The sequence below is a fragment of the Phaseolus vulgaris genome, chromosome 1 (assembly GCF_051622355.1).
Source record: "Phaseolus vulgaris cultivar YP4 chromosome 1, ASM5162235v1, whole genome shotgun sequence".
Lineage (NCBI taxonomy): Eukaryota > Viridiplantae > Streptophyta > Magnoliopsida > Fabales > Fabaceae > Phaseolus > Phaseolus vulgaris.
This window is the reverse complement of record NC_143498.1, coordinates 44,219,363-44,232,395: the sequence shown is the minus strand read 5'-3', so window position 1 is coordinate 44,232,395 and position 13,033 is coordinate 44,219,363. Positions and strand designations below refer to the sequence as shown.

The 13,033-nt window shown below is 33.6% G+C and overlaps 1 protein-coding gene across 1 annotated transcript; it reads right to left on the bottom strand.

The window, feature by feature from the left end:
- Window positions 1-4,385: 4,385 nt before the first annotated feature.
- Window positions 4,386-12,159, bottom strand: LOC137814235 (protein NETWORKED 1D). Its single transcript, XM_068616843.1, has 5 exons — window positions 11,515-12,159; window positions 11,197-11,265; window positions 10,825-11,063; window positions 5,853-10,063; window positions 4,386-5,773 (listed from the first exon to the last, which is right to left on the bottom strand). Exons 3-5 carry the CDS (start codon window positions 10,925-10,927, stop codon window positions 4,589-4,591), a joined length of 5,499 nt encoding a protein of 1,832 aa, XP_068472944.1. The 5' UTR covers window positions 10,928-11,063; window positions 11,197-11,265; window positions 11,515-12,159; the 3' UTR covers window positions 4,386-4,588.
- Window positions 12,160-13,033: the final 874 nt, after the last annotated feature.

Sequence of the window (13,033 nt, the reverse complement as noted above, 5' to 3'; positions counted from 1 at the left end):
AGTAATGAGTCTTGTTCTGGTGTAACAACCGATGTTTCACACCACAATGAAAGTTGATGAACATACTTTTACTCACACTTAATAACTTTATTTATAGATTTTTGGACTGTAATCATCAATAAATTTACTGTTTTAAATAAGATTCATCTAACTGAGTTTATCTTGATCATAATTTTTGTATATGCTAATTTGGTGTTTTAATCGCAGCAGATGGTCTAATATTTTTTAGAGTAGATGGTTTGTCTAGATAGTATGGTAGAAACGTTTAACTAGACGGTATGATAGAAATGTCTAATTAGACGGTCTGAATGAAGTGTCTATCATTGTGAGTGAGTTGAGTTATGTGAAAGAAGTTGCTTCTCTAAATCAAAACGAGAAGCAAAATCTTAATAGAAGAATTATATAATAAAACTTACAATATCTTAAAAAACATAATTGAAAACAAATTATTTAAAAAAATACGAAGAAAAGAATCACGATAAAATTGAAAATAAAGTTTAAAAATTTTAGAAACTTTGAAACTCAAAAATTGTGAACAATATTTGAGGAACAATATATTTACAAGATCCTTAAAGTAGCAAAATCTATAAAATGAAACAAGATTTAGGAAAAAAGGATGAAGCTTCACAACAATGCTTTTTCTTTATTTTCTTATTTTCTTCTTTGTTTTCTTATTTTCTTTATAATTCTTTTTTTTTGGTCTCCGCATGGAAGGCTAAACTCTTTTGAATTGATTCTCTTGTAATTTCACAATGAATTCCGAGGTTTCTGTTTAATAAGGTTTTATCCTTAAATTCTCTGTAGTAGTTTATGTTATACGATTTGATCTTTTTGAATTTTGGTTTTTGTTAAGAAATTGTTTTTGAATGTTTGTTGAGAATTCAATTCTATTCTTTAATTAGAGTTCTTATTTAATTCGCTTAGTTTTAATCAATCTTTTGTTCGCTCAGTTCATGGGGTAAAAGATAAACATCTTACTAGTAGATATTTGGAGACAAGTGATATACTAAATATGTTAGTAGATGCTTGATTTGTTGATAAGATGTTGTTGAATTTAATTGATGCTTATTTGGTTAAGTTCAACTCTGTGTGAGAATTGAAAGAGTGAAAATTTTAAGATAATCAGTGACAAATTGACTATTGAATGAACTTGAGAATTAACATGCTTTTTTTATTATTTTACATTGTCTATTTTAATTTTTTGCATAAGAATCTCAATGCCCCTTTTATCTTATTGTTATTTCTAACCCTTATCGCTTGCAGATAAGTTTTGAACACTGATTGACTAAATTTATTATTGAACTCGATGGGAGAAAACTTGGGATCATTTGACCTTATCTATATTATCACCTCTTTGGTGTTAAATGGTTTCCACTAAAATTCTTTTAATTTTACTCTAAAGTCAGTTATCAAATTTGGCATTGTTGTCGAGAAATCCAATTTGAATTTGGTTATCAACTATCTTCTTTATCTACATATTTTTTTCTACATTTTCTTATGTATTTGCATAATTTTTTATTTATTTTGTATATCTAACTTTGTTTTTTCATTCTATTTGTATGGTTTTCAATTTTTAAACTGATCACATTATTACATAAGAAAAACATATTTTAGAATAGACGATCTAATGATAGAACGTCTCATTATTTTTCACCTTTTGCTTTTAATTTTGATTATGAAATTGATGTGGATTTAGCTTTTATGTTAAACCAACTTCAACATGATCAACAAAATTATATGCATTATGAGTCTTACTTTCAGTAATATTGTCACTCTTATGAGTCGTATTTCAAATAATCTTATGATCCATACTTTCAACAACCTTGTGAGTCATTTCAGTTCTTTTACATTGAGGATAATATGTGATTTAAGTGTAGAGGTGGAGAATCATAGTGTATGATTTATCTTTTGATGATTTGTTTGATTTGTTGAATTTTTTTTCCTTCTCTTAAAATAAAAATAAATATAAATCAGTTTTTTAGGATTGTCTAGTAGGTGGTAGTTTCATTATTTTTAAAAATCTGAGTTTCTAAATTTGTGTTGTGCGGATTTCCTTAAAAAATTGATAAATAAGTTGATTGTGAAAAATTATGGCTTAAATATTTTGTGATAGATTGTCTCTGGTGATTTTTTTAGCCTTGTTGAAAGACTGTCTAACGAACTATCTAATGGTTTGTCTAACGAAGTTGTATAATGATCTTTTTTAGGTGTTTCCACTCATGTTTTCTTATATATTCTAGAACGTAGTTTGATTTTTTGTTTTGTAATTGTGTTTTATGTGCATGAACTAATATGATTGAAGCATTTTTTTTTTAATTTACACCACTAGCCATATTAGTCTAGCTTTCATGATAATCCACTTGTTAGCTCTTTTGATTATATATCATTTTTCTTGGTTTTAACCCTCATTATAATCCTTAAAATAGAAAAGACATGACTATCCCTACCTTAAAAGATAAAGGAGATTTGAAATTAGTTTGAGAGTAAATTCTTTAATAAGTTTAGGAGTGTCACTGCCCGTAAGCTTACCTCTTTGGTATTGTAAAAAATAGAAAAATAAAGAAAGAAAGGAATATAACAAAAAAAAGAATAAAACAAAAAAAAAGAAAAAAAAAACACAAGTGTAGACCATCTGCTACATGAAAAAGCAATAAAAATAATGATGTCTTGACATAAAAAAAGGAGTTGAATAGTAAAGCTATTTACATTAGTTTTTGGATTCATTTTCCTATGTTCCTTTATTTTTCTATGGTTTTAAGTCTCTTTTCTTCCATTTTACCTACCTTTACATTGACCCCATTAAAACCTTATGAAGTCCTCTTTGTCTTTACATCCACGTTTTTTCAATTATTGTAAATATTATAGTCTTGCTAAGTCTGTGGTAATGTTTGCTTGCTTAAATGCTTTAAGCAAAAATACAAACTTAAGCACTTCAGAGTTGAAGAGCGTCTAGTGAAAGTTCTCTCATTTTTTATTTACCCTTTTGAATTCATTTACTTGTTTGTGTGTTAAAACATAGGAATTTCCATTATCTTGATTCTTATATTTCTTGAAATTGTATCATGTTAGCCATTATGCATTCTTAAGATATGTTGTCAATTTTGTCATTCGCTTATATTTTGTTCCTTTAAGTTGTTGTGAATCTATAGACTATTTTGCCCACGAGTGAAAAAAGATAAGTGTGGGGGTATTTGATGAGCATAATTTTACTCATACTTAATAACCCTAATCATAGATTCTTGGAATGTAATCATGACTCATCTAATTGAGTTTATATGAGTCTTATTTGTTATTTATGTTAATATGGTGTTTTAGTCATAATAGACGGTCTAATATTTCTCATAGTAGATCTGATTAGACAATATAAAATAAGTGTTTGTTGAACAGTCTGAATGAAACATTAACTACTGAGTGAGTCGAATCATACAAAAGTTCACCTTGCTTCTTTGAATCAATACGAGACACAAAATTTGAGTAGAAGAATTAAAGAATAAAATCTATAATATCTTAAAAACAGAATTGGAAGCAAATCATCTAAAAAAATATGAAGAAACATAATTGTGATAAAGTTGGAAACAAAATTAGAAAATTCTACGAAAGTTTTAAACCGAGATGTTTTGAACAATATCTAAGACACAATATATTTTTTATATCCTTGGAGTAGAAAAACCTATAAAAAGATACAAGTTTCAAGGAGAAAGGATGAAGCTTAACACTGACATTTGAAAAATAATAGAGTTTTAGCGTTTTCTTATTTTCTTTTTTATAATTCTTTCATTTTGTCTCCACATGGAAGACTAAACTTTTTGAGTTGATTCTCTTGTGATTTTGCAATGAATTCTAAGGATTTTTGTTCAATAAAGTTTTATTCTTAGATTCTCTACAACATTTTTTGTTAGACGATCTGATCTTTTTTATTTCTGGTTTTTGTTAAGGGATTTTTTTTGAACATTTGTTGAGAATTCAATTTTCTTCTTTAATTAGAATTCTTATTTAGTTTGTTTAATTCTAATTAATTTCTTGTCCACTTAGCTCAAGGGGTAAAAAATAAACATCTCACAATAAGACGTTACGTCTCACAAGGAGGGAGATGAGTAAGATATTGAATATGTCGGTAGATTGTTCTGTTAATAAGATTATGTTGAATTTGATTGATATTTGTTTTGTTAAGTTCAACTCTGTATGAGAATTGAAAAAGTGAAAATCTTAAGATAATTAATAACGAATCTAACCTCATCTCTATCATGTTTTGGTGTTAGACAATTTGTGTGGTCTCTATTGAAATTATTTTAATTTAATTATTAAACCTATACCATGAGTAATAGTGAAAGTAATAGCTAGTAAAGAATGGCATGTCTAACCAAGAAGGAAATAAGACTGAGGAATTATTCAGAAAATAAAATGGCGAAAATTCCATCCTAGCTTCTTGTGAGAGAACATTACATAAAATGTACAGCAGGATCTCTACGCTACAAGAACCGTAGATCCTCTATATTGGAAAACAAGTACGGTCTTGAACCATTTCTAGATTATAAAGAAAGAAGTAAACGTCTAATGTAATTTAAACTACGTTAAAAATCCTGCCGACTTAATCTCCCTTAGTGGGAGGCTGCATGCATGCACAAAAGTGTGCTTTCTTCTTCTTTTTCTGGTAGTTTCTTCTCGTCCCATCATAGAGATAATCTCGCAGAAGAACTTTTGAATTTCGTTCATCTATCATTGCCTTTCCTTTGCCTTCTTTTTCATCATTCAACTTTAGAAGTAAAAATTGCAGTCTTTGCACCTCCAACTGCAGCCGTCCTATCTTTTCAGACCCTCTCCGAGCCTGTTCTGAAACTCTCCTGCTACCACTTCCACTCTCATTTGATTCTGCTGTATACTTCCCTGCAAAGGATGAAGTACCCTCTTCTACATTCTTCTTCAACTTGTTGTTAGCATCAAACAACTTTGTGATGGCTTCCTGAGTAGCTTCAAGCTGCCCTTTCACCGTATCGAACTCAATACCTTTTCCCTTTGTGCTCTCAGTAATTTCTACCCTGCTCATCAAATCTTGCACGGTAATTTCAAGGTTTGTCAACTTTTGAGCATCAGAATCAAGTCTTTCTAAAATCTTCCTCCTGTTGCCTTCTTCATGTGAATGTGACTGTGTCAATCTTCTTGAGATCTCTAATTTGTCCACACTCAACTCCTTCTCAATCAAGGACTCTACTGACGGATATTTGTTTCTGAGCTCCCTGGTTGCTCTCTTTTGATGGTATCCAGTAGGCACAATGGCTGTCTTCTGTGCCTTTCCAACTGTGAGCCCAATTACGCCATCTTTATTAGCAGTTTCCCACAATTCGAGCATCTGATCATCAGTCTCAAGAGTTCCTCTCCTACCTATCCCATATGAACATTCAGACGTTTGATCAAGCATGATGTCTTTTGGCAGAACTTCAATTTCTGCTACAGGGACATCTGACACTGATCTTTTTGACTTCAGTTCATCAGAAGCTCCACCTCGATGCCCCCTCGATTCATGCATTTCAGTAACATACTTACTTGCTTGAATATTTCCTTGGCGCCGGCTGAATCCAGATTTTAACACTTGAATCTCTCTCATTTCATCCTTAGTTTTGAAACTTTCATTCATCTGTTTAACAGCCGTTTCAATTGCATTGACTCTTTTCTGCATGCCTTGGAAATCTGGAAGTGCATCTATTGCCGCAGCATTCTGATCTTCACCTGTTTGTGGACCACCTTCATTGTATTTGTGATATGCGAAATCTTTAACCTGGAAACAATTTTTAAAAACATCGTTTTGTCAATGTAACCAACGCAATAGTAACTGGTTCCCAGTTTATGTAAATTACCTTTGATGCTTTGTCATCATGTGGTTTTGCATGCCCAAGTGTTTGCATCTCCAAGGATGTTATGCAGTCATTCAAAGCACTGGCAGCCGGGACATAAGCAGCCAACTGAACCCGAAGCTTCCCGTTGTCACCTTCCAACTTGCAAACTCTTTCTTTCAGCATTTCACTTTCCATGTCTTTAAAGTTGCTTCTGCGTTCAAGATCTTCACATGCATCAGCTAGCTCACGGACCTTCTCTTCATATAATGTCTCATTGACGGCAGAAGTTTGCAGTCTGGTATAGAGTGTGGCAGCCTGAGTTTCCCATTGTTTAATCTCATTTGTTCCCTTAAGTAGTTCATGACTTAGCTTCTCTTCCCTCAGTTTAATTTCTCCAATTTCTTGGTGCAGGTGCCTCATTTCCTCCTCCAACTTCTGATTCACTTCACCGAGGCATCCAAGCTCATTATTTTGTTGATCCTTTTCGGAGGACAATTTTAAAATTTGACTAGCTTGGTCTTCAAGTATCACCTTGGCTTCATCATACTTGCTCTTCAGAACCTCCACCAATCTTTGCAATTCTGTTTTCTTATCATGTAAAGCGCTAAACATCTCTGCTGCTTCCAAAATCTCATTTTCCTTTTGAGACAACAATTGCTTTCCATTCCTAATCTGACAATTTAATTGATCATTGACGGATTGAATTAATTTTAGTTCGATGCTTGACACTGCAAAGGACTCTTTAAGATCGGAATTTTCCATTTGCACATCTTCTATTTTGCCCATGAGTATTTTTAGTTTCTCCTCAAGGTCGGTATTTACTGAACAAAGTCTATCGAAATCGTTGCTTAGCCCTTTAAGTGCCAGGAGTTTTTCGAATACAATGTTCTGGTAGACCAGCGAGAGATTAGATTGTGTTATTGTCTCATCAATCATAATGCAGATTTCATCTTCCAACTTACTTTTCTCTTCACCCAGGTCCAGAAATCTTCCCATCAAGGAATTTTTCTCTTCAAAAGTTTTGCAATTTTCTTCCTTTATGTTTTGGAGATCCTCTTTCAAGTCTAACAGCTGTTTGCATAAATTCTCTACTTCAGTAGCCATTAGTTCCATTTTATCTTCTCCTTTCCTTATTGTCGACTTCAATTCCTGATTCTTCTCCAATATCTTTTGTACCTCTGCCTGCAATGCCAAAAACTGTGTAGACTGGGTTCTCAACTCCTTATCTAGGGAATTTCTTTCCGTCAAAAGATTTTCAGCCTTTAATTTCAACTGGTCAAGGAATGTAACAAGAACTGAATTCTCAATGGCCACTTGCTGGCTTTCGTTGAAAATTGTGACAAAAGAACTTTGTGTCTCCTGAAGTTTACCATGTATATGGTTCAAAAGCTCCTGGTCCATTTCAATCATATTTTCACACCAAGGCTCGCTGTTAATATCAAGAGTCTTCAACACCTGAAGCAGTCCGATCCTGAGTATTTTAATTTTCTCAGACAATGAGTTAACATCAACTTGCTTCTGAGTGTTGTCATTCTCCAATTTAGATATCAATCTATCAGACAGTTTAGAAGCCTCCAAGAGTCTCTGACACTCAACTAGAAGGGAGAAGTTCTTTTGCTCCAAATCCTGGATACTTCTCTGCAAAATGAAAATGTCCATTTGAGCATGTACAGATCTGTCCATTTCCTCTTCATATTCCTTTTTCTGGTAATCTGCATCTTCTTGGAGAACAAAAATTTGCAATTCCTTCTCAGCCAAGTGACATTCATTCAATTGCACAATTCTGGAATGTTCTTCCCTCTCAGCATATAAGGAAACAAGTAGCTCTTCCAACTTATGAAATGCAGATTCCCTTTCTGCTTTCAGTTCAGAATGCTTCAGTTCCAATTCACTGTGTTGTTTCTCAAGATCTTTCAGAGTTTGATGAGTGATGTTGAATTGTGAAACTAAGGTTTCTTTCTCAGAGTTGATACTGGACCTCTCGTGGTCTAGCAACAGACAAGAGTCTTCTAAGATCTTTGACTTTATCCTTAATCCTTCAAGCTCAGCATTCACATCACATAGTGAACTTTCTAAAAGGTTGTTTTTCTCTGAGAGCTTCTCCAGCTGCTTAGCTGTGGTTTGTAACTGAGAAAACAAGGTCGCTTTTTCATCAGCGAGAGTGGATTTCTCCCGAAGAAAAGATTCGCAAGTTTCTTCCAATACATTTACCTTTCCTCTGGCCTTCTCGAGCTCAACAGTCAAATCTGAAAGAGACCTCTCTAAAACAGCATTCTTCTCCAAAAGCTTCTCCAAGATCTCCACTTTTTCCTTTAGAGCTGCTTTCTCATCTTTGTAGGTTTCACATCTTTCCTTCAGCTTTGAATTCTCATCTTGCAAGTTCTTCACAGAAAAAGCAAAGCACTGTGGATCTAAGTCAGTTGATCTGACATCCTCCATCATGGATTCATGTCTTTTATTCACATCATTAAGCTCCTCTTTAAGATAGTAAATTTCTTGCTGGAGAGCATTTCTTTCATCTACCTGCAGTCCAACCTCCAGTTCAAGTTTCTTTATTATCTCCCTCAGATTTAATATCTCATCCTTCATTTTTTTTATAGACAAAGATGAAGATAATTTGAGCTCATTTAGAGTTTTGTTTTCTTCTTTGGCCTTGTGTGCTTCTTCCTCTAAAGCCTGCTTATGGAATTCCATATTCTCCAGAATTTCAGCCTTACCATGAAGCTCGGTGGCAAGAGATTTTAGTTCTTCTTGAGATTGAGAATGCAAATTCTGAAGAGTTTGGAAAGCAGCTTCAGCCTCGATGAATCGCAGTCTCTCCTCTTGTATACAAGTCCAGAGTCTACCCATTTCTTTCTGCTTCTCACTAAGTTCTTCACTCTGAAATCCCAACTTCTGTGCCAAAGACTGCAATTCAGATTGCAAAGTCTGATTAGATGTTTCCAGGAGAAAACACTTCTGTTCAGAACTATGTAACTTTTCAACCCCATCATTTATCTTGCAATTTAGCTTATGCACCTCCTCTTGGGCACAAGAGAGTTTATGCTCCAAACTGGAAATTATCTCTAAGCATTGTTGATAACAGTGAGCTGCATCTTCCTTCTCTTCAGTAAGTTTAGCAATTTCTAACTTCATGCTCTCAATTTCAGTGTTTGCATCATTAGCTTGTTCTTTAATTCTTGTTGCGTTCTCTTCAGCTTGTACGAGCCTCTCCTCTACTTTTGACAACAACTCCAAGGACTGGTTATATTGAGCAAGGGCAGCTTCCTTTTGAGCTTCTACTCTAGCAAGGTCTTCCTTTAAGGATTCAGCTTTAATTTCAGCTCTAGTAGCTCGTTCATTGACTTCTCCTACATCCTTTTGAGCAGAGCAAATATTTTTCTCCAGATTATATATTTTCTCCAAGCATTGCTGGTACTGATGAAGACTAACTTCTCTTTCAGCCTGTAAATCATCAATGGCTTCCTTCAAGGTTTGAACTTCAGCTTCAGCTTTGTTTGCTCGTTCATTAAGTCCGTGAGAATTCTCTCTTGCACGAGACATTTCTGATTCCAGATTAGACAATCTCTCCAAACTCTGCTGATACTGAAGCAAGCCAGCCTCCTTTTCACTTTCTAAGTTAGACAGGGCTTTCTTTAAGGCCAAAATTTCAGTCTCAGCTTTGGTTATCCGTTCAGACTCTGATAATACTTCAGTCCTACTATCTTGGCTTCCATTGTCTTGCCCATTAATCTCTTCTACGTCAAGAAAATTGAGCCCCCGTCGAACACGCCCACTTACTGGATCTCCTGACATAAATAGATCATTGAGCTGTTTCAGACCCTTTCTGCTTATACCACAATCAGTTTCATCAGTATAAGATCCATTTCTTTTGATGGTATGGAAATGAGTTGAAGCATTCTTTTGCAATTCATCTGAATCAAGAAATGAACGGGAGAAGCCGAGTGTCTCTGGTGTATGTGGCTCAGTCTCCAAGTAAGAAACACCGGATGAATCATCTGCTGCAGGAGGCACTTGATTAGGAAATGCTTCAGCCATGGTACGATGGGCCTGACGAATCACTCCAGTTGCATGATCATATCTCTCAGCCAATGCCCGGTATGCACGATAAAACTCTTCAACTAATTTCATAAGCTCTGGCCGTTTCTTATAATACATTTCTGCCCTCCTAGCAAAGGAATCTGCATCTTCTTCAATAACCTTGATCATTTGCTTCACCTTGGAATCCATATCTGTTCATGAGAATGTATAGATGAGATAAATTAATGTGTTTCAGGGTATTTACAAGAAAGCTAACAGCAAAATTTCAGTTTTCAAGTAAGGAAATAGAAGTGTGAGTGAAAGGAAATGTAATACAGAAACTAGATATGGCTTATTATCATACACAGACTTCCATATAATTACCTGTAACATCTATTTCCATACAAGACAGAACTGGTACTTCTGAGTTTTAGATAGAAATGTAATTTTAATTTTAATGAAGACACCAACAAAGAAGATTCTGAAAGATATATCAAAATACAATACAGTAGTTTCATTAAATGCTTCCTCGCATTGCAAAGTTTCCACTAGAGTGCATCATGACTGTAAGTAAATTTGGAAGTAAAACCGGAAACTGGTTTAAACCAGAATAAATCTTTTTGCCATACATTCCCAAAGGATGAATATACATTGACAATTACAAATGATAAACCAGAGCATTTTGTAACCAGTCCAATAATTTGAAAGCCCAAATTTTACAAGGTCTTACATCAGCATCAGCAATTATCTGTTACCAAACAAATAATATAACTAGAATTAAAAAGAAAGAAGAAGAAGAAGAAGAATCGTGTTCAATTAAATTTTGTTTCAAGTTTAACAGAAGCATTCCTTTCTCCTACACATGAGAGAACAAGAGATGGGTGCAATTTAATCTCTAACCATCAAGGTGTCAGGTAATGAATAGCAACTATGTTAACATCTCAAACAGAATGGCTTCCAAAACCAGACTTACCTGTCAGATTCTCTTGGAGCCATTTCGAGTTCTTGGGGCTAATGTGACTGTCCCACCACCATGAATACATTCTTCTAGAATCAGCATGGGACAGAGCCGCCATCACTCCAGCCAAGTAAACCAACACCAACACTGTGTCTTTTGGTGTTGAAAAAACTTAATCCACAAATGTTCAATGAAGTGTAACCAGGACCACGCTAACACTGATTACAGTCTCTCTTGCTGCTACCATATAGTCACTGGAATAAACAAAAAAAAACAAAGTAATGCAAATGTTTCAGTTTCAGAAAAACCATAGACACGCCTTTTTTCTCATCAAAGCAAAAGTAAATGTTCAGAAACAGCACTAAAAAAAAAGGAAAAAGAAAATACCAGTTCAGTTAAACTCTGAAGTTCCAAGAGTGAATGAATCAATAAGCATCTGAAAGACCAGAACTAGTCCTGATCAAACACAAAATTTCAATTAGAACCACAGGGAAAAAAAGGTAACAGAATTTGGCTTGTAAACAGAAACATAAATTATGTCAGAAAATACAAAAAAATTTCTCCATGAAAATCATTCATGAACATGAGATTTCTACACCATGTAATTCAAAACAAGACCGGTCAAGAAGGTTGCACTCATAGTTAAGAGATCAAGGCTCAAAACCTGCAACATAAAGCTCATAATTCAGGTAACAAGTTACTCACCAAAACAAAAAACAAAATTCATACGTAGGACATTCGGTTTCAATTAACAGCAACGGCAATGAACAACTTCAACTGCTTTTCTTCACTTTTTCTTTTTTATTCCATTTTTCAGAGTCACCCCATGTTGCTTAGATCTCTATTTTTGCGGACAATGTTGTTTGTGTTCTATGCTTGTTTTTCTCTCTCTCTCTCTCACTTTCTTTCTCAGCTTTGCTTTTTATGCAGTATAGGTTGGTGGTACTGTCTCCCAGGGTCTCAGAACTGTTAAAGTGGAAAAGAAAACAAAATCATAACAAGTTGGCAAAGAAAGAAAAAAAAAAAGGAAACATGGGTATTAAGAAAGAAAACAAAACAAAAGTTAGCATAATCAAATTACATTTATGAGTACTAATTTAGAACCTGAAGCTGACATTGATTACATTAATTTGGAATATTGAAAATGAAAACAAACAGGAGATTGTGGGATAAGTAACCGCAATTGAATTTGATTCCGTTACTAACAATAATCATATGATCATACTAAAATAAAAATAGAAAATATGCAATTATTTGTTATATTAAAACATTAAAAAAAGTATCTAAGTACTCCTTAAGCACTCATGTGTCAAAATTCTGATAAAAGTAGTATGAAACTTAGTTGCGTGTATTTTACGAGGAGATGTATAATTTGTTTTTGTTAGCGTTACAAAAAATTTCAAATATGTCAGCGGACATTAGGGTGAATTTATTCCTATTATATATAATGTAATGTAATAATAGCATTTTGTTGCCGTTGCAGAATGGTGCATCACTGTGTCAACTATGAAAATGTGGAAAAAGTAACACTATTATTATTATGATTACTACTGTGTGCCAAAAAGTAATGGTTGTACCAAACCAAAGTCATACGCTCCCACATTTAAAATCCAAAAAAAAAAAAAACGTAGTTACTTGCTTTTTCTCTTTTTATTTCCTGAATCCCATAAATATTTTTTATATTAATCAAAATTATTCATTATGCAAGAGATCTAGAATAATCAATAATCCTCTACTTGTCTTCATGAAGATATGGTCATGAGTAACTGCGAAGAGAATTTTTCATACTCTGATTGGTGTCTTGAATTTATTGTTTGTATGAGGTCAATTAAAGCTAATATAAGTTAGGTGCATGTGTAGTTTTTAGTGGTAGCTCGGTTCTACACGGCTTCTCAGCTTTGTGGTAGTGTTAATTGAGTTCGTTTGTTGGTAGTTTGTTTGTGTTTTTGCGGTGAGGGTGGAGGTGTCTTCTAGCCTCTTGTATAAGGGCTGAGATATTCCTCAAATATTTTTATTAATTATTCTTTTCTTGCTGATAATTATTTTTTATTAATTAATATTTATCATTTTAAATTATATAATTGTGAATGAGACAAGACAAATATAGATATATTAGTTCGCCTCTCATTAGTTTTTGGTAACTTAATTTTTAAATTCATATAATTATAATTTCTTCGTTATTATTAAGAATTGATTTAAAGATATGCTTTTTCATTTTTAGTAT

What these genes read in the sequence shown, in the direction of transcription:
- LOC137814235 (XM_068616843.1), bottom strand. Translation starts at nt 10,927, where the DNA reads ATGGCGGCTCTGTCCCATGCTGATTCTAGAAGAATGTATTCATGGTGG. An exon ending in GCTCCAAGAGAATCTGACAG is followed by an intron (nt 10,064 to 10,824) that starts GTAAGTCTGGTT and finishes TCTCATGAACAG; the next exon opens with ATATGGATTCCAAGGTGAAG. An exon ending in ATGATGACAAAGCATCAAAG is followed by an intron (nt 5,774 to 5,852) that starts GTAATTTACATA and finishes AATTGTTTCCAG; the next exon opens with GTTAAAGATTTCGCATATCA.